The 25,898-nt window shown below is 37.1% G+C and overlaps 1 protein-coding gene across 4 annotated transcripts in view; it reads right to left on the bottom strand.

The window, feature by feature from the left end:
* GLRA2 (glycine receptor alpha 2) overlaps positions 1 to 25,898 on the bottom strand; it is a 321,026-nt gene that overhangs the window by 106,496 nt on the left and 188,632 nt on the right. For all 4 annotated transcript variants that reach the window (XM_063703004.1, XM_004063827.4, XM_004063828.4 and 1 more), the window contains 3 exons: positions 21,089 to 21,171; positions 18,226 to 18,363; positions 16,292 to 16,506 (listed from right to left, as the gene is read on the bottom strand). In XM_063703004.1, the coding sequence (XP_063559074.1) occupies positions 16,292 to 16,506; positions 18,226 to 18,363; positions 21,089 to 21,171 (436 nt within the window). The remainder of the gene's footprint in view (positions 1 to 16,291; positions 16,507 to 18,225; positions 18,364 to 21,088; positions 21,172 to 25,898) is intronic.

Below are 25,898 nucleotides of genomic sequence, written 5' to 3'. Positions count from 1 at the left end.
TAAACATGGAAAGGAACAACCAGTACCAGCCACTGCAAAAACACGCCAAATTATAAAGACCATCGATGCTAGGAAGAAACTGCATCAACTAACGAGCAAAATAACCAGCTAGCATCATAATGACAGGATCAAATTCACACATAACAATATTAACCTTAAATGTAAATGGGCTAAATGCGCCAATTAAAAGACACAGACTGGCAAATTGGATAAAGAGTCAAGACCCATCAGTGTGCTGTATTCAGGAGACCCATCTCACATGCAGAGACACACATAGGCTCAAAATAAAGGGATAGAGGAAGATCTACCAAGCAAATGGAAAACAAAAAAAAGCAGGAGTTGCAATCCTAGTCTCTGATAAAACAAAATTTCAACCAACAAAGATCAAAAGAGACAAAGAAGGCCATTACATAATGGTAAAGGGATCAATTCAACAAGAGCTAACTATCCTAAAGATACATGCAGCCAATACAGGAGCACCCAGATTCATAAAGCAAGTCTTTAGAGACCTACAAAGAGACTTAGACTCCCATACAATAATAATGGGAGACTTTAACACCCCTCTGTCAACATTAGACAGATCAACGAGAAAGAAAGTTAACAAGGATATCCAGGACTTGAACTCAGCTCTGCACCAAGCAGACCTAATAGACATCTACAGAACTCTCCACCCCAAATCAGCAGAATATACATTCTTCTCAGCACCACATCACACTTATTCCAAAATTCACCACATAGTTAGAAGTAAGCACGCCTCAGCAAATGTAAAAGAACAGAAATCATTACAAACTATCTCTCAGACCACAGTGCAATCAAATTAGAACTCAGGATAAAGAAACTCACTCAGAACCACACAACTACATGGAAACTGAGGAACCTGCTCCTGAATGACTACTGGGTAAATAATGAAATGAAGGCAGAAATAAAGATGTCCTTTGAAACTAATGAGAACAAAGACACAACGTACCAGAATCTCTGGGACACATTTAAAGCAGTGTGTGTGGGGAAATTTATAGCACTAAATGCCCCAAGAGAAAGCAGGAAAGATCTAAAATTGACAACCTAACATCACAATTAAAAGAACTAGAGAAGCAAGAGCAAACACATTCAAAAGCTAGCAGAAGGCAAGAAATAACTTAAGATCAGAGCAGAACTGAAGGAGACAGAGACACAAAATACCCCTTCGAAAAAACCAATGAATCCAGGAGCTGGTTTTTTGAAAAGATCAACAAAACAGACCACTAGCAAGAATAATAAAGAAGAAAAGAGAGAAGAATCAAATAGATGCAATAAAAAATGATAAAGGGGATATCACCACTGATCCCACAGAAATACAAACTACCATCAGAGAATACTATAAACACCTCTACACAAATAAACTAGGAAATCTAGAAGAAATGGATAAATTACTCAACACATACACCCTCCCAAGACTAAACCAGGAAGAAGTTGAATCCCTGAATAGACCAATAACAGGCTCTGAAATCGAGGCAATGATAGCCTACTAACCAAAAAAAGTCCAGGACCAGACGGATTCACAGCCGGATTCTACTAGAGGTACAAAGAGGAGCTGGTACCATTCCTTCTGAAACTATTCCAATCAATAGAAAAAGAGGGAATCCTCTCTCACTCATTTTATGAGGCCAGCATCATCCTGATACCAAAGCCTGGCAGAGACACAACAAAAAAAGAGAATTTTAGACCAATATCCCTGATGAACAGCGATGCAAAAATCCTCAATAAAATACTGGCAAACTGAATCCAGCAGCACATCAAAAAGCTTATCCACCATGATCAAGTGGGCTTCATCCCTGGGATGCAAGGCTGGTTCAACACACGCAAATCAATAAATGTAATCCAGCATATAAACAGAACCAATGACAAAAACCACATGATTATCTCAATAGATGCAGAAAAGGCCTTTGACAAAATTCAACAGCCCTTCATGCTAAAAACTCTCAATAAAGTAGGTATTGATGGGACGTATCTCAAAGTAATAAGAGCTATCTATGACAAACCCACAGCCAGTATCATACTGAATGGGCAAAAACTGGAAGCATTCCCTTTGAAAACTGGCACAAGACAGGGATGCCCTCTCTCACCACTCCTATTCAACATAATGTTGGAAGTTCTGGCCAGGGCAATCAGGCAGGAGAAAGAAATAAAGGGTATTCAATTAGGAAAAGAGGAAATCAAATTGTCCCTGTTTGCAGATGACATGATTGTATATATAGAAAACCCCATGGTCTCAGCCCAAAATCTCCTTAAGCTGATAAGCAACTTCAGCAAAGTCTCAGGATACAAAATCAACGTGCAAAAATCACAAGCTTTCCTATACACCAATAACAGACAGAGAGCAAAATCGTGAGTGAACTCCAATTCACAATTGCTTCAAAGAGAATGAAATGCCTAGGAATCCAACTTACCAGGGATGTGAGGGACCTGTTCAAGGAGAACTACAAACCACTGCTCAACGAAATAAAAGAGGACACAAACAAATAGAAGAACATTCCATGCTCATGGATAGGAAGAATCGATATTGTGAAAATGGCCATACTGCCCAAGATAATTTATAGATTCAATGCCATCCCCTTCAAGCTACCAATGACTTTCTTCACAGAATTGGAAACAACTAAAGTTCATATGGAACCAAAAAAGAGCCTGCATTGCCAAGACAGTCCTAAGCAAAAAGAATAAAGCTGGAGGCATCACGCTACCTGACTTCAAACTATACTACAAGGCTACAGTAACCAAAACAGCATGGTACTGGTACTAAAACAGATATATAGACCAATGGAACAGAACAGAGCCCTCAGAAATAATACCACACATCTATAACCATTTGATCTTTGACAAACCTAACGAGAACAAGAAATGGGGAAATGATTCCCTATTTAATAAATGGTGCTGAGAAAACTTGCTAGCCATATGTAGAAAGCTGAAACTGGATCCCTTCCTTACACCTTATACAAAAATTAATTCAAGATGGATTAAAGACTTAAATGTTAGACCTAAAACCATGAAGACCCTAGAAGGAAACCTAGGCAATACCATTAGGACATAGGCATGGGCAAGGACTTCATGTCTACAACACCAAAAGCAATGGCAACAAAAGCCAAAATTGACCAATGGGATCTAATTAAACTAAAGAGCTTCTGCACAGCAAAAGAAATTACCATCAGAGTGAACAGGCAACCTGCAGAATGGGAGAAAATTTTTGCAATCTACTCATCTGACAAAGGGCTAATATCCAGAATCTAGAATGAACTCAAAAAATTTACAAGAAGAAAACAACCCCATCAACAAGTGGGCAAAGGACATGAACAGACACTTCTCAAAAGAAGACATTTATGCAGCCAACAGACACATGAAAAAATGCTCATCATCACTGGCCATCAGAGAAATGCAAATCAAAAGCACAATGAGATACCATCTCACACCAGTTAGAATGGCCATCATTAAAAAGTCAGGAAACAACAGGTGCTGGAGAGGATGTGGAGAAATAGGAACACTTTTACACTGCTGTTGAGACTGTAAATTAGTTCAACCATTGTGGAAGACAGTGTGGCGACTCCTCAAGGATCTAGAACTAGAAATACCATTTGACCCAGCCATCCCGTTACTGGGTATATACCCAAAGGATTGTAAATCATGCTTCTATAAAGACACATGCACACGTATGTTTATTGCGGCACTATTCACAATAGCAAAGACTTGCAACCAACCCAAATGTCTACCTATGATAGACTGGATTAAGAAAATGTGGCACATATACACCATGGAATACTATGCAGCCATAAAAAAGGATGAGTTCATTTCCTTTGTAGGGACATGGATGAAGCTGGAAACCATCATTCTGAGCAAAGTATCGTAAGGAAAGAAAACCAAACACCACATGTTCTCACTCATAGGTGGGAATTGAACAATGAGAACACTTGGACACAGGATGGGGAACATCACACACCGGGGCCTGTCGGGGGCTGGGGGACAGGGGGAGGGATAGCATTCGGAGAAATACCTAATGTAAATGACGAGTTAATGGGTGCAGCACACCAACATGGCACATGTATAAATGTGTAACAAACCTGCACATTGTGCACATGTACCCTAGAACTTAAAGTGTTAAAAAAAAAAAACAGAACAAATAATCAGAACAAACTTTTAGTTTTTTAAAAAAAATGCTGATGTCTGGACCCTATGCCCAGATAGTTTGGTTTAATTTGTGGTAGGGTCTGGGAAACCTGTGAAATCTCCTCAACTGATTCTAATGTGTAGCAAAGTTTGAGGTCCCTGCTTTAGAGACCCTTACTTATTAAGACAAACTCCAATACTAATTCTTACCTTGATCACAGAGAATCAGGAGCCACTGAACACTGTCTCTTTACTGTACTTCCACAATAACTACTTACGGGCTCTTCTGTTTAAGTCATATGGGTCATGCAAAGTTGAACAACATATGGCCTTCTCCAAAAGGAATTTATAGTACAGTTTGTTAGAGCAAGTACACATGGGCCCTGATCACTAAGTCCCATGTCAGAATGCAATGATTGAAAGTGGCATGGAAGCAAGAAAGCGTCATGGAAGTAAGGAAGAGAGGCCATTTACACCTAACGGCAAACCATAAGGGGTTCATGTAAGAAGTGACATCTACTTCAAGTGGCTCTTGAAAAGTGGATTAATCTTCATCAACATCAGTTTTCTCATCTCTAACAAGATTGCTGAGGCCCCATGCTCTACTAACGCAGAAGTCTAAGATTTTATGAGACCAATCCATGTGTAATCTGGAATATATTTGATATTCCAGTTTCTTTAAGGTATAGTCATTTTTGGAAAGCAAACTGGAGTCCCAGTCCCCATTTTGTGATAAAGGATGGAAAATGGTTTGCTTTAGTTTGCAGTTTGTTTCAGATTGGAGTTCATGGCCTCTTAAGTCCTAGATGAAGTTCAAAGCAATCCTTAGATTCAAATGCGCAGATAGTCTTTAATGACACCTTAAGATCAAGGAAAATAAAACCTTACTCAGTTCTTGCTAGATAAAGAAAAAGGTGCTAATTTTCTGGCATTGGGGCTCCTGTGGAAGAGTGTGGGGCTGTACCTTTGGTCCAGAGCTGCTGTATAGAGTCCAGATGAGAAGATCTTTAGACACCTTTATCAGAATTCAGAGAATAAGCCTGCATCCTAAAAAACTGGAGAAGCGAGAAGGGACAATGGAGGCTTGCGTCAGCACACCGAGAAACCCCCAAATTAGTTGTGACAGTGCTGAGGAAGCAAAGCTGAGGAAAAAGTAGTCTGTCTTGATGCCCTCTTATCTAAACCACTATTTTATTTTATTATTATATCTTTGATTAGATTACTCTGTAAGAAATACATATCAAAGAAAAAGAAATGTAACACTACTTGATACTATCAGAGAAGTGAAACTTATAAAATGTTATTATATTAGAATAACATACTATATGCAGCCGGATTCTCTGTGGTAAAGAATAACCAGCAAAAAAAAAATGGGGGGGCCCTGGCTAGGTAGGTTCCCTTTTATTCTTTTCATATCTTAGATAAAGGTTAGATGGATAGTTCTCAGTGACCCAACTCTAGAGATGTAGATGTTCATTCATTATTCAATCAACAAATATTTATTGAGCATATACTGTGAGCTAGATGCTATTGAAGGGAGCAAGCCAGATAAAGAACCTTGCCTTCATGGAGCTTATAATCAAGCTAAGGGAAACAGATAATATACAATAAACATAATCCATAATAGAGTTTGATATAAATGATAGTGTTGCTATAAGGTAATAAAGTACTGTGGGGAAACAAAAAAAAATTAGAAAGTTGAATCAGGTCAGGGTATTGATGAGAGCCTAGGTCAGAGTGGTAATGACCAGGCTTTGCTGAGAAGATAAGATTTGAATAAGGATTTAGAGAAGGTAGAGAAGGTAGTCAAGTGGCTATCTGAGGGCAGAACATTCCAGTCACAGAAAACAATCATTGCAGGGGCCCAGAGCAGATGCCCTCTATATTTGGGAAACAGCAAGAAGGTCAGTGTGCCTGAAGCAGTGAGCTAGGGGGTAGGTTAGTGGGATATGAGATCAAGAGGAAATAGGGGATAGATTATGAATGACATTGTTCACCATAGTGAGGACACTGGCTTTTGCTCTGAGTGGGATGGGGAGCTATGGGAAGATGTTCAACAGGGAGCTACGGGAAGATGTTCAACAGGGAGGTGCTAAACAGGACTTTTCTGGCTGTTGTGTTGAAAATACAATATAGAAGGCAAAATGGAATCAGGGAGGCTATCCAAAGAATATTCCAGTACAAAGGTGTGGTAGGGAGAATTCTAAATCCCAAGACCCCAAGAGTTCCAGTCCTGGCTGTGCATAATCCTGCTAGTTATTCCATCAAACACTGATCTAGAGACTGTTATGGAGGGGTTTTACAGATATAATTAAGATCCCAAATTAGTTGACCTTAAAACACAGAGATTATTAGGTGTGTCCGATCTAATTAACAAGCCCTTTAAATCTGGGTATAGAGGAAGTCAAAGATTTGAAATATACGAAGGAACTAATGTGCTGTTTCTGACTTGAAAATGGAAGGCACCACGTGTAATGAAATGTGTACAGTCGTGTAAAGAAATGTGTACAGCCTCTAGAAACTAAGAGCAGCCCCTGGCTAACAGCCAGCAGCAAGGAACGGGGGCCTCATCTCTACTGCTGCAAGGAGCTGAATTCTGCCAGCAACAAAAATGATCTTGGAAACATATTTTTCTTCAGAACCTCCAAAGAAAACCTCATCCCAGCTGACACTTTGATTTCAGCCTTATAAGACCCTGGGCAGAGAACCCAGTCATGCTAAACCAGGCTTTTGACTTACAGAATTACAAGCTAATAAATGGGTATTTTAAGTAGCAAAGTTTGTTATACAGCAACAGAAAATTACTGCATCAGCTGAAAGCTTTCTAATATTCCTTATTATGCTATATGTATGTTTATTTTAATTCATAAACATAATGCCCTTTACATAAACAACATTACCATACTATATCTATGTTTAATTCATAAACATAATACCCTTTACATAAATGACTACATTATCATGCATGTATACAAACACATAATTCTGTCTCATGAAATGCGCATATTTAGTATAAGGATATGTACAAAAATGGAAACTTGCCCAATTGTTAGTGAGTGCTCAAATTGGTGTGTTTATCATCAGCATCCTGCTCCTTCCTGGGCCATGAGAGATATTTTATAAAGAGAGGTAGGCACATAACAATTGCCTAATTGAGGCTTCTTCTTATGGAAAGCTATGAGGAAACTTTTCCGAAGAATTTGAGAAAGCTTCCTGGAAGAAATGGTAAATTTTAAGAGTGGTTTCAAAATTAGAAAGAACATCACCAGACTAAATGGCGATATTCTTATATTCTTATCCTATATTCTTATTGTAGACTTGTTCCAAGGACACTAAAGTTAATATCAGTCATTTTATTTAAAACATGGTGGTGGTAAGAATTTGTGTCCAAATAAAAACTTCATCTATTTTCAAAAAAATTTAGTTCAGGTGCTGCTTCCTCATGTCCCTTCTTCCAGGAAGTTCCAGACTAGATCAAGGATCCTTCTTAACAGCCATAACTTTTGCTGTGTAACAAAATACCCCAAGATGTAGTAGCTTAAAATGACAGCTATTTATTTGTTCACCATTCTATGGTTCAACTATTTGGGCTGGGCTCATCTGGGATGGATCATCTCTGTTCCACATGGCAGTGGCTGGACACCCTCATGTGTTTGCATGGCCTCACCTGGTGGTTGAGATAACTGGGCCATGTGTCTCTTATCACCCAACAGGTTAGCCTGGTCTTAGTCACATAGTAGTGGTCACAGCATCCCAAGAGTAGCAGGAGAGAGCTAGCTTCAATATGCAAGCAGTTTTTAAGCCTCTAGTTTTGCTGCATTTGCCATTGTCCGATTGACCAGGACAAGTCACATGGTCAAGTTTACAGTCAGTGTAAGAGGAAGTTATTACCCAAGGGTGTAGACACAGGGAGGGAAATTATTATAGCCATTTTGTAAAAAAATCTGCCTTTACTGCACTGAATTATAATCTTCTATTTTATGTTTATGTCTTCTTAAGGACAGAAGTTCTGTTTCTTCTTGTCTGTAATGTGATCATGTATTATAACATAGTGCCTGACACTGTGTTGCATGCTCCACAATAGTTCATTTTTTCCCTCACTGTGTGGTGTTTATAAGAACCCAAGCCATTTGGACCCATAGTTACCCATTTTAGTGAAATGGAAAGAGAAAGAGTTCAAAATAATCCTGAATTTCCATATGCCATCCCCAAAGGCTTACGAGCCTCACCAGGACTTGAGCAAAAGCCTAGCTTGGATAGCTTCTCTCACCGTCAGCTTCCCTGCAAAGGCTGCCAACAACATTCTTAAACTAAAGTACCAATGGTGCTTCAGCTCTCTCCCCAGAGAATTCTCACGTGTCATCTCTTTGCATATTTTTTTCACACACTCACTACATCAACGACTCTTCAATTTGCTGTGGCTTGGGAAATGTCGGGAGGGAAAGTTTATGAAGTCTCCTACATATGCAGACATCTGGCTAAAGCAAGCAGGCCTGCAGATCAATTTGCTTGGCTTTCTTACTTTTTAATCTTTATCCAAGAACTTCATAAGATCCTGATTATGTACAAAAGATAATTGTTTCCAACTTCTTTCAGAAATACTAGGAAAGTCATTTAAATTAGCTGGGGATATACCTGATTCAAGGAGCAATCATCTTTATTTTTTAGAGCTAAAACAGATATCCAAACAAATCTTTAAAAACTCCTACAGGTATCAGTCTTACTGTTTTCATAGTTCTCTTACTGCAATCTCTAGTTAGAAGCATTCTGGTAGGGGGAATAAAGCAAGACCAAATGTGGCAAAACTATGTATGGCCTCTTTCGTTTTAAATTCCAAGCATGTCCTGGGTTTGTCAGCTGCTTGAAATGGTCCAGCTGGTCTTAGTTGACCAGATGGCTGAAAAGTAAGGAGAAATTTCCTTATATAGGAAATAGGCCATCCCAGTTAATAATGGCGAAAGACAATGCCTCTGGATCCTTGCTTCAAAGAGACAGTTCTGGACCTGTCAGAGTCGTCTGCACACCTAGGTCATTCTAGCTATCCCAGTGTTTGCTTTCACTTCTATAGTCTCTGGGCTTCAGCCACAAATGAGGACTCAAGACACACTTAGGAGTGGCTATAAATCATCTAGCTATGATAACAAACATGGAGTAAAGGAAAATAATCGTTTAATCTTATTTTGCCATGTGCAAAGCCTGCCTGATGTCTCAGTCTTCCATCTTCCATTCAATTCATCCTCATACTTTTCTGAGGGTGGGAAAGACAACATGCGGCCTTTAGTCTGCCACTAGAGGCTTTATGCTCTAAACGGTTAAAAGAAGTATTGCCAGCACAATAGCTTCTTGGGGGTTGGCAGAGATGTATGTTTAAAAACCAATTTTATAGCTTCAAAGGGAAAGATACCGATGAAACACATATCATGCTGGTATTTGATTTTCCTGTATTTAGAGAAGGGATTGAACTTCTGAAAAACAAACAATCAAGAACAAAAACACAAAAAGTATTGGTTGGCAGGAAGATAGGAAATTAACTTGGAATCAATAAACACAAGTTTCTTACTTGAAACGTGTTTAAAGTGTGTGAAGCATGTTTAAAATGTGCCCAGATTTTTTTCTAGAAAGCCTTATTTTAAAAGTGTAGCCCAAATATTATGAGTAGAAGGTCCTCATTGCCTGGAATGCCCTTTACCTCCTCCTACTTCACCTACTTAATATGCCTCGTAGATTCAGCTCAGGCTTCCTCCTTCAGGACATTTTCCTAGGTCTGCTCCTACTCTCTCTACTTCCTTTGCTCCTTCCCCCTCTCTTCTCTCCCTTCTTCACCCACCCATTCTTCCCTCCTCCACTTAATAGGTTAGGCATCCTACTTCATATATCTTTTTATCCTACATTGTTAAATAATCACCATTCCAAATGCCTATCTCTGGCCTAGCAGATTGCAAGCCCCTGAGGGTAGGGGCTGTGTTTTATCTTTGACCCCTAGAAGAATGCATGGCACAGATAAAACATTCAATAAGTGTTAGTTGAATAAATAAATGGGTGAATGAATCATCAATTGAATTATACTGGGAATACCCCTTGATTACAAGTATTTTCAACACTGTTCATTTATTCACTGATTTACTCTTTACTGAGCACCTACTGTGAACCAGGTGTTGTGCTGAGGGGTGGGTACACGAACATTTCCAAGAGCAATGAAGTCCTTGCCCTCATAGGGATAAAAGTCTAAAATTAAGAGTGTATATTTATATGTGTAACAGTATGGGAACAGGATATTCTTATTGCCTCAGCATTTTTACTAAAGCCTTACACTAAAGGGAGACGCTGCACATATACATGCCAGATACAGTACTTTCTAGAAGACAGAAAATGCTGTCTAGAGACTCTTATACCCAACACCCTGTATTATTACAGAAAACCAGACATTCGAAAACATTAATTGAAGTAATGGAATTTGTGGACGTTGACAGTGCTGTGGCATTCTCCCTGTTCTCCTAAAGATGGATAGAAGGTGGTTTATACCCACCCCTGTAAGAGAAGAGACTGGTATCTCTTCCATATTCCATATATTTGGTAAGCTGCTGAAATTCCAACAAGTTGCCCCTGGATCAGAGTTCTTAAGAGAATCTCTCATTTGTCTTTAGTATTTGGGTTTTATATGAAAATGTGAACACCAATATTTCTTACCTGAGTGAATTTTGAAGGCAGTAGGTTAGCTGGAATACCCATGATAGTAGGGTGAAAGCAGAAAGATTAGCAGTTGGTTAAGTTGCATTTCTATCATTTAGCAAGGCAATAATGCACAAGTTCTTAGTGAGCCTAATAAATGGTGTGGAAGATAGCCAAAGGTGAGTCATCTGGAAAATACATCAACCAGGAGGGCTATCTTATTGAGGAAGGGGACCTGAGGAGTAAGAAGTTGTGTGGGATATGCTGCTAGGAGGTGATAGCTAAGAGGAGATGGTAAGACATCACCTAGAGAATACATTATTCATCTGGAAACGGTGTAGTATGTTGGATGCCCTGGGAACTCCAAAGAACTCAAGTTCACCTCACAAGAAATCCAGCATTTGGGGGCTTGCCATTAGAGAAGGCACTAATAGTATACCACAGCTTCGGTCACATGAGACTTTCCTCCATCTTTCCCATTACTCTCAGCCCTCAACAATGGTGAAGTCAGCAACATGAGTGAGGAAAAAAGTTGGAAATACAGGGGAGGAACTGTGAAGGAAGAGAAAAAGTGCTCCACATCGCTGTACATTTCCAAGGCACAAGTCAGGCCTGAGCATGCGGCAAGGGAAGAAAAGAGCATTGAATTGTACATGAGACTGAAGTTTTGTTTCAGACTAGATAATTTTTTAAAAGTCTGATAATAGACTATCCTAAAATATCTGTTTGTCACTGATACTTTAGCTGTCTATTAAATTGAAAAATACACGTTTGTACATTCCAGGTCTAATAGCATAGCATATAGTACTGAGAATCTATAGAATCCTCCAGGGGCAGAGAAGACATAGCCAAGTGAGGGTATTTAATGGTAGTGAGTGGGGAAAAATTGACTCATATCTTATTCAGACCCTCTGGAACTGAACCCATTTAATCAACTATCTGTAAAAAAACACACACATATGTATTTGTGCATACATACATAGTTGCCCCCTTGGTATCCACAGGGGATTGGTTCCAGGATCTTTGCAAATACGAAAATCTGTGGATGCTCAAGTCCCTTATATGAAATGGAGTAATATTTGCATATAACCTACGCACATCCTCCCATATACTTTAAATCATCTCTAGATTACTTATAATACCCAATACAATGCAAATATTGTATAGTTGTTATGCTGTATTGGTTATTTTAGTTGTATTATTTTTATTGTTGTTTTGCTTTCTTTGTTTTTTAAAAATATTTTTGATCCATGGTTTGTTGAATCTGCAGAGGCAGAGCCTGCAGATATGGAGGACTAATTGTATCTTGTACACACATACATATGACAAACTTTGGTTAATCTCATTGACAGTACAACTATAAGTGAATAGTGAGCCATCCAAAGAACAGGACATCTTCTATTCATAAGGCCCTTTATGCATTTTCTAATATAACCTCTCATGCCATGGAGCAGTCTTTTCTACTACATTATGGACAGGGAACAGTAAGAATAAAAATAACCAGAATGAGATGAATACCGACGATGTAGAAAAACTGGGCTAAACAATTTATATAAGTACTGCTTCATCTCATCCTCATTTAATTTTTTTAAGGGGTAGATAATAATGTTCTCATTTTATAAATAATGAAACAAACTTAGAGAGGTTGAGTGAAGTAAAGGCTCTAAGATTTAGATCAAGGCCTACGTTTCAAAATATGTCTTTGTTCATTTTTTTTTATTATTATACTTTAAGTTCTGGGTTACCTGTGCAGAACGTGCAGTTGTGTTACATAGATATACACATGCCATGGTGGTTTGCTGCACCCATCAACCCATCATCTACACTAGGTATTTCTCCTAATGCTATCCCTCCCCTAGCCCCCCCACCCTCCGACAGGCCCCAGTGTGTGATGTTCCCCTCCCCGTGTCCATGTATTCTCATTGTTCAACCCCCACTTGTGAGTGAGAACATGCAGTGTTTGGTTTTCTGTTCTTGTGTTAGTTTGCTGAGAATGATGGTTTCCAGCTTCATCCATGTCCCTGCAAAGGATATGAACTCATCCTTTTTCATGGCTGCATAGTGTTCCATGGTGTATATGTACCACATTTTCTTAATCCAGTCTATCATTGACGGACATTTGGGTTGGTTCCAAGTCTTTGCTATTGTGAATAGTGCCACAATAAACATACGTGTGCATGTGTCTTTATCATAGAATGATTTATAATCCTTTGGTTATATGCCCAGTAATGGGTTCGCTGGGTCAAATGATATTTCCAGTTCTAGATCCTTGAGGAATTGTCACACTGTCTTCCACAATGGTTGAACTAATTTACTCTCCCACCAACAGTGTAAAAGCATTCCTATTTTTCCACAACCTCTCTAGCATCTGTTGTTTCCTGACTTTTTAATGATCGCCATTCTAACTGGCATGAGATGGTATCTCATTGTGGTTTTGATTTGCATTTCTCTAATGACCAGTGATGATGGGCATTTTTTCATATGTCTGTTGGTTGCATAAATCTCTCCTTTTGAGAAGTGTCTGTTCTGTCCTTTGCCCATTTTTTGATGGGGTTGTTTGTTTTCTTGTAAATTTGTTCATATATTCTTAACTTCACAAAGTCTGCTTGAGAATTTTTGGAAAGGGAGACGTACTCTAGAGAAATTCCAGTCCTTTATAGTACATGTAATATTATTATGAGATTCTTCTGTACATTAAAACTCAAATACTTTTCTGTGTAACTTTCACGCATGGATTCTGCTTCAAGTCTGATCTACTAGGTTGGTACAAAAGTAATTGCGATATTTGCCATTACTGTTAATGACAAAAGCCACAATTACTTTTGCACCAACCTAATATCTTCAACATGGCCTCACATGGGAGAACATGGCTGATCATTAATTTATCCATTCGATGAGAATTTATTGGTCATCTAGTCTAAGCCACATACTGTTCTAGGTGTTGAAGTTAACAGAATGAACAAGACAAAATTGTTGCCTGCATAGAACATATATCCCATCGAATATCTTCTCATAGATCTTCCCTCATTCACTCTAAACATGCTCAGTACTTTCTTTTTTCTCATTGAAAGTTTTAAAAAATTAAAAACTATATATATGTTATCTAGAACACAGTGGGCTACAAACACTCTTATGCAAATGTATTTATAATTATCATACTTACAAAAGCAAAAAAGAAAACTCTAAATATCTAAGATGGTGTAAAAGTTTGATCTCAATTTTCTGTGTGTGCATGTGCGTGGGCTTGCCCATAAATGCACATGGAAAAAAGACTGAAAGAAAATACACCAAAGTCTTAACAACAGTTATTTAATGGTTGGTTAACATTAATCATGTTTTCTGTGTTTTCTGTCTTTTCTATAACGAACATCTTACTTTTAAAGTGTAATGTGCATGTGTACTCTGTACGGGGCATTGAAGGAGGTCCTGAAGTAAATGTACAATCACCACAGTGGAGCATCTGGTCAGGGATTGCAGTGTTTATAAATTAAAATGAGTATTTACATGCATGTGCATGTATAAGTAACTGTATGACCAATTCTTCATTTTCCATGACTCACTTTTTATCCCATGTGTTTCACACCATCATCCACATAAGGTACGTTTCCTCATGGTCAGTTGAAAGCCAACCATGTTTAATAACAGCATAAGAAAAGTACACAGAGGAAGATAAACCTAATGGTGGCAAAAGGATAACCACCATGAGTTCAGAGCCAAGTGAAAAATGATTTTTGATTTTACTCTCTTTTGGTTTATCTGAGTTCCTCATTGCCTCTACATACAAAGATCCCTGATCAGTGAACATTTATTTAGCAATAGTTTTGACCATTGATGCAGAATCATAACAGCTTTATAAAATGAATAACAAATTTATAAAAACTCAAACACCCATTTTGAAGATAAATGACTACTCTTTTCACAGCAATGAGCAGTTGGAGGCTAAATGTCTTATATTTTGACATATATATGCTTACAATTTGTCACCAGTACTTTAGCTGTCTATTAAATTGTAAAATATATGTTTGTACATCCTGAGGTTTAATGCCATGGCATGCAGTGATGGCAATAGCTAATGACTAATAAGAAATAAGCAAATGAACCTGTTTGGGAGGGGCACAGAGTGGATTAAAAGTGCTATTAGGTAAAATTGATTTTTGATTATACAGGTTAAAAAAGCTGTTAGTATTTCTGACATCTGTATTCCAATAGAAAAATAATACAGGTACATTATACTATTTGTTATTCTAGAAGATAAAAAAGTATTAGAGACACCTCTATTCCTTTCTCTATGACCATATAAAACCTAATGTTTATCTTTGGAGGCATGGGACTTAATAAGTTGTATAAATATTTCTCCAGTATTCAGCCCACCTCTATTATAACCACAGACCTCCTCCGTATGTCATCTTATCTTCTGGACATGGGAGATAATGTGGAACATGATCTAACATTTCTCATTATGTCAAATTCAGCACAACCAAACATAAACTCAAGCCAGCAAAAATATGGAATTACATCTTCATTATTTTCCGGAAATGCATTTTGGAGAGACTGCTCAACCGGTATGAGACAATGTACACTGAATCCTAAATTGAACTCATATTCTGGAAAATTGAAGCCAATGGCTCAGTGTACTCAGTGAAATGGGGAAGCACACAAAGGCACACTTCTGGGGTGCTAGAGCATTTCAAAAGTGGGACATTCATCATTACTTGCTTAAGCAATATTTACAAATGCAGATGGCCTGCTTTTTATAAAAATAGATTACACAGCCACTTATGGATTATTATTTGAGGTGCTATAAACTGTCTATATGTCCCTGATATCGATCCCACACTCCTCTGTCACCATGCCACATTTCTAGGAATTTTCACCATTTTAGATGACTCTACTGTTCCTTCTCTGGGTAACTGTGTCACTCAAAAATAGTAGCATATCAGCCATTAAAGGAAATTAAGGCATAGCAATGTTTCATATATCAGATTGCTGTACCCTAATATTGTACATTAATTTCTTACATATATTTATTGATATGGCTCTTCTATGATTTCCAGGAGCCTAATTCAAATTTTTATTGCTATAAATGACTTCACTGAACATATGAATTGCAATAGTTTCACCAATAAATACTTGAAAATATGGCATAAATTGCATCAGTCTTACTCCAATTCTTGCAAGCTTCATGTCTCATAAACAACCGAGATCAAAAGCACACAAGGGCTTCCCAGAGTCTCTAAGCCATGTTTCTGCCTCTACTCATTTCTCTTCCCTCTCAACACTAATTTCCCTTTCCTCTAAATGATATGATTTTGAGGGTTCCCCATGTTCCCAGATCCCTGATTCTCTCAAACTCAGCTTCTTGTCCTCTTATTGCATTCATATCTATGACAGTGTCATAGGGTGGCCAACATTTCTGTCCTCACAGAACTCTCCAGCCCACAAGACCTTTGGGAACCTTTCATGTCATCTGTTATCAAGCAAGATTTCTTACCTTTGGCAGAGATGCCCTGGAGCCTGAACTCTGGGTGGTCATCGTTAAGACTGTGGTGATGCCCAGTGCGACCCTGGCAGGGGCTGCATCCATATTTATCCAAAAGGAAACCCAGGACAAAATTACTATAAGCAGGCTTGGGATGTACATCTGGATCAAATAATATCCCATTTGGCGTTCCAGATGAAACTTGACCTCAATGCAGGTAAACTTTCCTAGAAGGAGGAAATGATCATTTAAAGTCCAGCCTGAATTTATATTTCCAATTCCATCATCCCACGTTGTTTAAAAAAAAAAAAAAAGACTACTGCAGATGGATTTGGAAGATTGCACAAAATGTTCACCCTACGTAACCAATTCAACTCTTCTCCAACTGAACCAGTAATAGAAATAATTACTGTGGAATAATAGTGATAATAATAGCGTGAGAATGTGTGATCTAAAGAGTCACTGGACCAAAACCATAAAGCATATTTAATTTTTAAAATCTGTGCTTGCTGCAGCTTGATTGTTTTAGACAGAGCTTCAGAATTTACAAGACCGACAGAAAATGACCAGTGGAAATAAAATATTCAAATTTTGGGGGGTTATAATATGTAATATATAGTATATTATATATTAATAGCATATACTATATAGCATATAATATGTAACACATGACATACACTGTGTAATAGTTGAAGCCATTTCCTCCAAAGTAGTACAGTTTACATAAAACTACAAAGTATTTAAAGAACTGTGTATTTATCATTGTGTTATTAATGGCAAGAGAAAAATGTACATTTGTATAAGCCAGTGTATAATCTAGTCATTATAAAAATTTCCTAGCCTTCTGGGTAATTGCTTCAGGACATTTAGCATATGCTTAGGAACTACGTACAGTGTTTCTTTACCTGTAAAAAGGAGTTCATATAAAGGTATTAAAACTTTTAACATTTAAGAGATAGATATTCCTACCCCTTCCCACTTTTTTTCTCCTTAATTGACTTGGAGTTAGAACTCCAGAAGGTAATTTTGCTTAGTCCATACAGACTACAAGATACAGGGTTGAATTCTTCTTGGTCAGAAAAAAAAACATCCTTGGAATCAGGTTTTGGTTACTTCATAAGTATCACTGTTGGCTGCTGGAACAAGTGTGCATAAACTGTTTTCCTCAGCAAGGGACCTAGACCAGTTACTGGACAAACCATCATGTCTTGATTGTCTCTCCATGATCAGCTTGCATAGTATTGAACACCATGGTTTTTCTTAAGAAAAACCATCAACTTTTCTGGACAGGTAAAATCTTCCAGAAAACAACGGATGCCTATTTGTTGCTACCACCTCAAGTTCTTCCTTCACCACCTGCCCCCCAACCCCATGTGTCTATCAGCACTACTGATAACACATGACTTTAGAGCCAGCTGAATTCCTGCCAGCTGACTTTCATGCAAACTTCTATTGCTATCCAGGACTGAAGAACACAACAGCTCTATTTCTGGGTTTACAAAGACCTGTGTTATTCTCCCTCTTTTCCACTAAGGCACTAAGGGAGTAAGACAGTGGGTGCAAATTCACCTAAGCATCCAATGGCAAGAGCGGATGCCAGAAAGGAGCCAGAATTTATGTTTTCTGCACCACTAATGAGGTTTTCTACATCTTTCTTCAGACTCATTCGACAACAGATGGTCAGCTAGGGAACAGCAAAAGATCCTAAATCCTCTCTCCTTCTCTCTATGTTCTGGAGAAATTACCTCTTGTGTTTGCTGACCTATTCCAGAGAGTATAGGAATCTTATCTGTTGAGGGAGTTTTGAGCCAAATCGGGTCCATGCCACATAGGTCTATTTGCCTGGTAAATATGCAGCAATTAGAGTAATGAGATATATACTCCAAACTGCAAATGGCGCTCACTTGTGTTTAACAGCTGAAAAAAAAAAAAAAAAAGAAACTTACCAGTGTTGTAGTGCTTTGTACAGTAGCCAAGTTCCTTCTCTTCTTTCAAAATAAACTGGGGCAGGGTCAATCCTTCAGCAACTTGCACTGGACCATCACTTAACCACTCAAATATCAGGTCATTCATCGTGTACCCAACTGAGGTAAAGAAATCATAGTGAAAATTGAATATGGCTTTCCAAGAAAGCTTGAAAGTCTACCCATGTAAAGAAACAAAGAAACTGTCTAAAGCAGACATATGCTCAGTCAATTCAAGAGCATTCTTAATAAAAGAGCTGCAATCATCACTACAACTCTGTGTCATTGGAGCCAAAGAAATTTAAGACAGAAAGCTACTTATGGATGGATTTTTTTTCTGTGTAATGAAAGAATGGAATCTAAAAAGTCTACTGATTTCTGCCTTTTTATTCACTAACTCTTTCTGAAGAACAAACAAGTGAACAAACATAAAAATCCTTTGAAGATTGTCTTTACTTGCAAGAGCTGAGGCTTTAGCAATCCAATAAGACAATCCAATCCACAGTGCCAGTCTTAGTACTTTAAATGAAAACCATTCTTTTTTTAAATGAGAATGAATTAATCACGGGCCTGCCTAAAAACATTCCCATTACAGACTTGGCCCTCCTCCTAGGGTCTATTAGCTTTGCATTCAGAAAGCTTATGTTAAAGTCCTTCTACTTTAGCAAATGGGGAAGACTATTGGCAGGTAATCTAAGAGGAAATTATGGAATATGCAAATTAAGAATATTCATTTGTGCTAGTGTCTTGCTAAATGGGCCCACTCATCACAATTATTAAGACGAAGTAAAACAGATTACCTATTATGAAAGATCATATTTTTATATGACTTGAACCATCCAAAGTAAAATTGTTATCAGTTTGGTAATCCAAAGTTAGCTCTTAGTCTCCAAGCTAGGTCATCATCTGTCAATTTTTTCTGGATCTTTCTCTACCCTAGAAATGAAGCCTACTCTTCTTTCATGCACCATTTCTCTACCTTTTCCCTTTGTTTGTAATATTTGAACTTTTCAAATAAGAGTGATGAGGACAGAGGATATTATGTGAGGTCTTGGCTGGCCAAAATCCTCAGCATGTTTTTTTTTGAAGTTTATGGATTCTTATTCTTATTTACTGCAAGATAGTGACTCACCAGAGCTACCCAGAAATCAATGGCAAGTTTAATTGTAATCTACTTTCCTGTTTCTTTGGACTACCTTTTCAACATAAAGCCAAAAAAAAAAATAATAAGAACATGGAAAGCAAGGAGATACAAAGAGGCCCTATACAAGCATTGGTGGTCCACAAAGAGAATGGCAAACCCTATCTGTGTGAGTACACCTTGGAAACCTCCAGCAAATACTACTCTAAGCTCACAAAATACCCCACGTTCTTGTCTGGTGAGCTTCTCGTTGGCCACCACAATAAAAGTTCTTGTCAGTCACCCTGAAGCCCCAGCATGGGGAAGACAGCAGAGGTAAAGAGGTGGAGATGAAGAAAGTAATATTGGGATAGAAAAGGAAAAAAATAATAATTCCCACCCTTCACATCCAAAGTTAGTGGTAAACATGATGTTTCTTTGATTTCATTATTCATGCCAGGACTGAGCTTATTTACTAATTCAAATTTTCTAAGCCTTGGATGAGCATCAACTGATGCTCCATCAGTTGATCAGTAGCTACGGCTACTGTTTTACAGAAAAATAAAAGTGTTGGGTTGAGTCAGGGGAGATTTTGGAGCAGTAGAGAAAACAGAAAGAAGGAATCATGTAAGAAAATGTTTTTCTCAGCTTTTTTCTCAAGAGAAGGAGCGATAAGGAAAAAAATGAATACATAAGGCCTATTTTAAATCAGAAATTTTCATTTTATCTATGACAACTTCTTAAAATAAAGAGGTTTCATCATTTTGTTTATTTCTCTGGGATGTTTCAAGGGAAACCCATAGTGATTTTAGATGATCAGAATGAAACCAACCCTGTCACTACCTCTTTTTAAATAATAGATAAGTCTTTTTACACATATTATTTTTCTAAACCAAGAAGTTAAAAGTATTTCCTTGCCCATGCCTCATTAAATCTCCTAACGTCCATGTAGGTCAGTGGCACTTATTATTCTCTGCATTTTACAAACAGAGAAACTGATAGACCAAGCCAGAAAGAAATTCATATCTCTTAACTGAAAATCCTGTTACTTTGGAGGCATCAGCAACTTATGGTGACACATGTCAAAGACTTTAGTGGCATCAGGGTTAGGTCATAAAGGGGACAAAGTAGATGGCCTTTTTCTACTTGCTTCACCATGCTTTTGTGTATCCACTGCTTATCTAAGAGAAATGCCTCTTATTCTATCTTATTCCATCTCATCTCATGCCCCTCATTCTTACATCCTCCTCTGTCCAAGGTCCTTATGTCTTGTTCTCAAAGCAATTATCCCTTCCTTCCAGCATTCCTTTTGGGGTGATGGTCTATATGGGCATAAGATGGAAAGAAATTCAATTTTCTGATTAAAGAGTGATTCACTATAAAGATTTAATGACTAATAATTTTAATTTTCTCAGGAGACATTTTCATTTCAATGAAAAGCTTACTAAATCAGGCTATTTTTTGGGAGGGGGGAGAAAGGCAAGTTATTTGGCATTTTACTTTGAAAGGTTGTCTATGCTGTATTGATAATGAGATTTTGTATGACACACACACACACACACACACACACACACACACACTTTGGTTTGTCTTTCCATTGGATGTTGGGGGTTGGTCAGTATATAGGGAATGAGTTGTAAGGGTCCTTTCTCTTTAATGACATACTAAAAGAACCAGGTCATTGGTTAAAACAAGCAGGGAGTCATTTCAACAGTGGTGACTTACAGCTCTCCAGCTGCATTGTACAGGTCTGGACATCCATCGGAAAGTTCTTCAAGTCCATGGGACAGGATAAGGTCAAGGTGAGTCTTAGCAAACAAAAAAAAAATTAAAAACCATTTTTAAATCTATGAAGTCCAGTTGTTGAGAAACAAACAAAATACACTTGGCATTAAGCAAAGTGACATTGATTCAAATAATGAAATCTAAGCTCCAACTTAGGGCAGTGCTTTTTGTTTTTGAAATGAAGAACAGTCATTGATACATTTTTTTAAATATTGTAGTATTTCACCATAACCTCTTACTCTCTATTTTTCATCTTCCAGCCTCTGATTCTCCCTCCTTCCCCAAAAATGGTGCTGTTCTCAGCTTTGTACTAGAATAAACAAGACCACTGAGATATAACATAACAAAAACAATAGGCTCTTACCCACACCAATGTCCAAAAGATATAAAGTTTATACTATTTTAGAATTACACCTTGGACTTTGCTTCAAGGACAGAAATGATGTAATAAGTATAACTGATCATGGTAAGTGCTAGTTCTTCTTACATCAAATGGGCAAATGCTTAACTCCAAAGTCTTCTCATTTACTGCATGTATGGGTTAACAATATATTGTAGCATATATTCTAGAATTTTGATAATTCTGGAGCAAGTAGTTCTTGAGCTAGAAAAACCCATTTAAAGATCATGGTTTATTTCATTAAGTCCCACATATTATCTTTGCTTTTATTGCATTTGTTTTTGGGTTCTTGGTCATGAAATCCTTGCCTAAGCCAGTGTCTAGAAGGGTTTTTTCCAATGTTATCTTCTAGAATTTTTATAGTTTTAGGTCTTAGATTTAAGTCCTTGATCCATCTTGAATTGATTTTTGTATAAGGCGAGAGATGAGGATCCAGTTTCATTCTCCTACATGTGGCTTGCCAATTATCCCAGCACCATTTGTTGAATAGGGTGTCCTTCCCCTACTTTATGTTTTTGTTTATTTTGCATGGCAAAAGGAACAGTCAGCAGAGTAAACAGACAACCCACAGAGTGGGAGAAAATCTTCACAATCTACACATCTGACAAAGGACTAATATCCAGAATCTACAATAAACTCAAACAAATTAGCAAGAAAAAAAGAAACAATCCCATCAAAAAGTGGGCTATGGACATGAATAGACAATTCTCAAAAGAAGATATACAAATGGCGAAAAAAGATGTGAAAAAATGCTCAACATCACTAATGATCAGGGTAATGCAAATCAAAACCACAATGCGATACCACCTTACTCCTGCAATAATGACCATAATCAAAAAAGTCAAAAAAAAATAGATGTTGGTATGGATGTGGTGAAAAGGGAACCTTTCTACAGGGAATGTAAACTAGTACAACCACTATGGAAAACAATGTGGAGATCCCTTAATGAAAGAAAAGTAGAACTATTATTTGTTCCAGCAATCCCACTACTGGGTATCTACCCAGAGAAAAAGAAGTTATATGAAAAAGATACTTGCACACACATGTTTATAGCAGTACAATTCGCAGTTGCAAAAATGTGGAACCAACCCAAATGCCCATTAATCAACAAGTGGATAACGAAACTGTGGTACATGTATGTGATAGAATACTACTCAGCCATAAAAAGGAATGAATTAATGGCATTCACAGCAACCTGGATGGGACTGGAGACCATTATTATAAGTGAGGTAACTCAGGAATGGAAAACCAAATATCACATGTTCTCACTCATAAGTGGGAGCTAAGCTATGAGGATGCAAAGGCATAAGAATGACACAATGGACTTTGGGGACTCAAGGGGAAAGGGTGGGAAGGAGGTGAGGGATAAAAGACTACAAATTGGGTTCAGTGTATACTGCTCGGGTGATGGGTGCACCAGAATCTCACAAGTCACCACTAAAGAACTTAAGTCATGTAACCAAATGCCACCTTTTTCCCAAAAACCTATGGAAATAAAAAAATTGAAAAAAAAAAAGGAAAAACAAACTACTCATTATCTTACAAAACAAACAAACAAACAAACAAACAAACAATGGTTTGTACATAGTCTTCAGCTCTCTGCACCCAGAAAGGGTTACTCTGCTCCACTTTCCTCTTTCCTTAACTTTTTTGAACTCCAGTCAGCTCTGGCTGATCCCTATATCAGGATATTCATTGAGCTACCATCTCATTTCCACCATTTCCCTTTTTAATCCTTAAGGGAATGATGCACACCTCTTGCTCTCCCATTTTTCTGTATCTCCAAGATTCAAGGAAGGAAATTAGGATTGAGAATTAGTAAATCTTGGTTCCCTTCCCGGTACTGCCTCAAACTATCTCTTCCCCCAAACAAGACCTTAAACTTGCTAAACATTTGTTTTGTCATCAACCAAATGATGAGGTAGGTAAGATGATGCTTATTCTCATTTGATCCTAATACTACAATCCGTATTTTTCTAAAGTTGACTGCTTCAAATTCTGTTCATCGTATCTCAAAATCCTTTTATATCCAAAGACCCCTCGAATTCTCACACTGTTGCCTAAACTCTCCTTTGCTGTCATGCTCATTCTTGCTCTGCCTTCCTGCTTCCTTTATTTTTCCTTTCTCTGCTTCATTTTTACAATCTATTCAAGTAAAAGCAAACAAAACAAAATTTAGCACATGTATTTTAAAGAAAGGAAAGGGTTGCGATTTGAAGTCAGATTAGACAAAGAATCCACACTGACAATCATCAAAATTATTAAAATATAATGATTGGAAAAAGAAAGATATAAAACAGTGCAATGTAAAAACATGTTTTAGATCTTGGAAATAAGCACACCGTTATATTAAGATTAGATATTTTTGGTTAGTGGGATGATTCATATTTTGTTTTTATTCTTTATCTTGCATTATCTGAATTGAGCAGTATAAATTATTTGAAAATGTCCATAAAAACTATTCATAACAGCTTTCCCATCTTTGTGTAATTAGCTGTGCCTTTCTTCAAACAATAACTGAAAGGTAAAATTACAAAATTCCATTTCGTTCAGTAATTTTTTGCTATTACAATCATATCATGATTATTAAAAATTTGCCACAAACCTACAGCATTTCACATTCATTGCTAAATAAATTAGCTACCTTCCGTGGGCTGTTCTGAGAACCCAAACATGTCTCTAAAGGAAAAAATGTGGCGTATAGTTCTAAACAACTGTCTTAAAAATAACATTTTAGGCAGGAAAAATTGTTGTCAATTATGGAGTTCATTTACAGATATAGCTATAGATATAAAGATATTTAGTTTTTGGTTCCCAGCATAAAGACTTTAAAACACAATTTTGTGTAGATTAATGCCATGAACTCTTTGAAATAAGGACAGAATATAAGAACCAAAAAAAAGTAAACAAACAAACAACAAAAAAACCAACAACAACAAAGCTGACACCTTTTTAAGGGTGAAAAAAATTCAAAAGGATCCATGAGCTTAAAATTATTATTACCATAATGAGAATCTATTTTTTTTCTATTTTTCAAAGAAGAAATAAATATTTTCATCATACAAAAATATGTTCATTCATAACTTGGCTATTATGAATAGTGCTGCAAAAGGAAACAAAGCCTCAATTAGACAGAAGGAATAAATTGTTATTTCATGAAGATATATTGCATAGCATGGTGAAAATAGTAAATAATAATGCATTGTATATTTCAGAATTGCTAAGAGAGTAAATTTCAAGTATTCTCACCATAAAAAAATGATAAGTATTTGAGGGAATGGATATGCTAATTTGCTTGATTTAATAACTCCACATTCTATTCTTAAATCATAACATCACTTTGTGCCCCATAAACATATACAACTATAATTTGTCAATTTACAATTCAAAAAATTAAAATTTAAATTAAAAAAATTCATTATATGAAAATAATTAGATGGCATATGGATAATTGGTTTCAGTGAATCAAAACCAAAAAATCTGGAAATTTCATTATAGTTTTGAAAAGTTTAAAGAAATTAAAAATAATAATAATGAAGATGAACACAGCTTAAAAGAACATGTTCTTTTAAGAATGTCACAGAATTCAACTATATATTGGTTTGTTATTGGAAACAACCCAACTTTAATATTCCTAATCATAGGTTTGCTGAATTTGACTGTTTTGCAAAATGACCTTTTCACATTTCTTCAGGAAGCAGAGGTCTCACACACAATTATTGCTGCCTTTGTGGCAGATCTAACTATCCTAGAGGGGCTCAGCATTTTGGGAGCCAAAACTATTAACAGCATGGGAGACCCCACTGAGAGAAATACCTAACAAGCATGACCCTATCCCTGAATCTTGTCTCAGCTGAGAACTCAGTGGGTTTTTTTTTCTTCTTTGTTTTTCTAATTTCCTTTCTAGATAGGTTTTGTATTGGAACCCAATGGGTGCCAATAGTAAGGAGGAGAGATAACAGTTCCGCAGTTTGTTAAATCATGAGCAAATAGAAAGATATTGTAAAGATCTAATAAGTCCCTGCCTGAGCCTCAGAGCTCATCATTTATGACATCCAGTTTACCATGCATCTAAAGGCCTAAGATCTAGGTTTTTCCCTCTACTTATTTTTTCCTTTTTCATTTTTTCTACTGAAGTGTACATTAAATACAGTAAAAAAAACACAAATCTTAAGATACAGTGCAATTACTTTTTACATCTGTATCCACCGATTTAACAAGCTTTCAGATCCAGATTTAGAGCATTCCCATCACCCTAGAATATTTCATTATGCTCCCAGACAAGAATCTACAAAAGTGCCACCCCATTTGCTATTTAAAAAGGCTATTTTATGATTTTTAAAATATGAG

The sequence above is a fragment of the Gorilla gorilla genome, chromosome X, assembly GCF_029281585.2.
Source record: "Gorilla gorilla gorilla isolate KB3781 chromosome X, NHGRI_mGorGor1-v2.1_pri, whole genome shotgun sequence".
Lineage (NCBI taxonomy): Eukaryota > Metazoa > Chordata > Mammalia > Primates > Hominidae > Gorilla > Gorilla gorilla.
The sequence above is the reverse complement of the archived record's forward strand: the minus strand, read 5'-3'. Positions and strand labels throughout refer to the sequence as shown.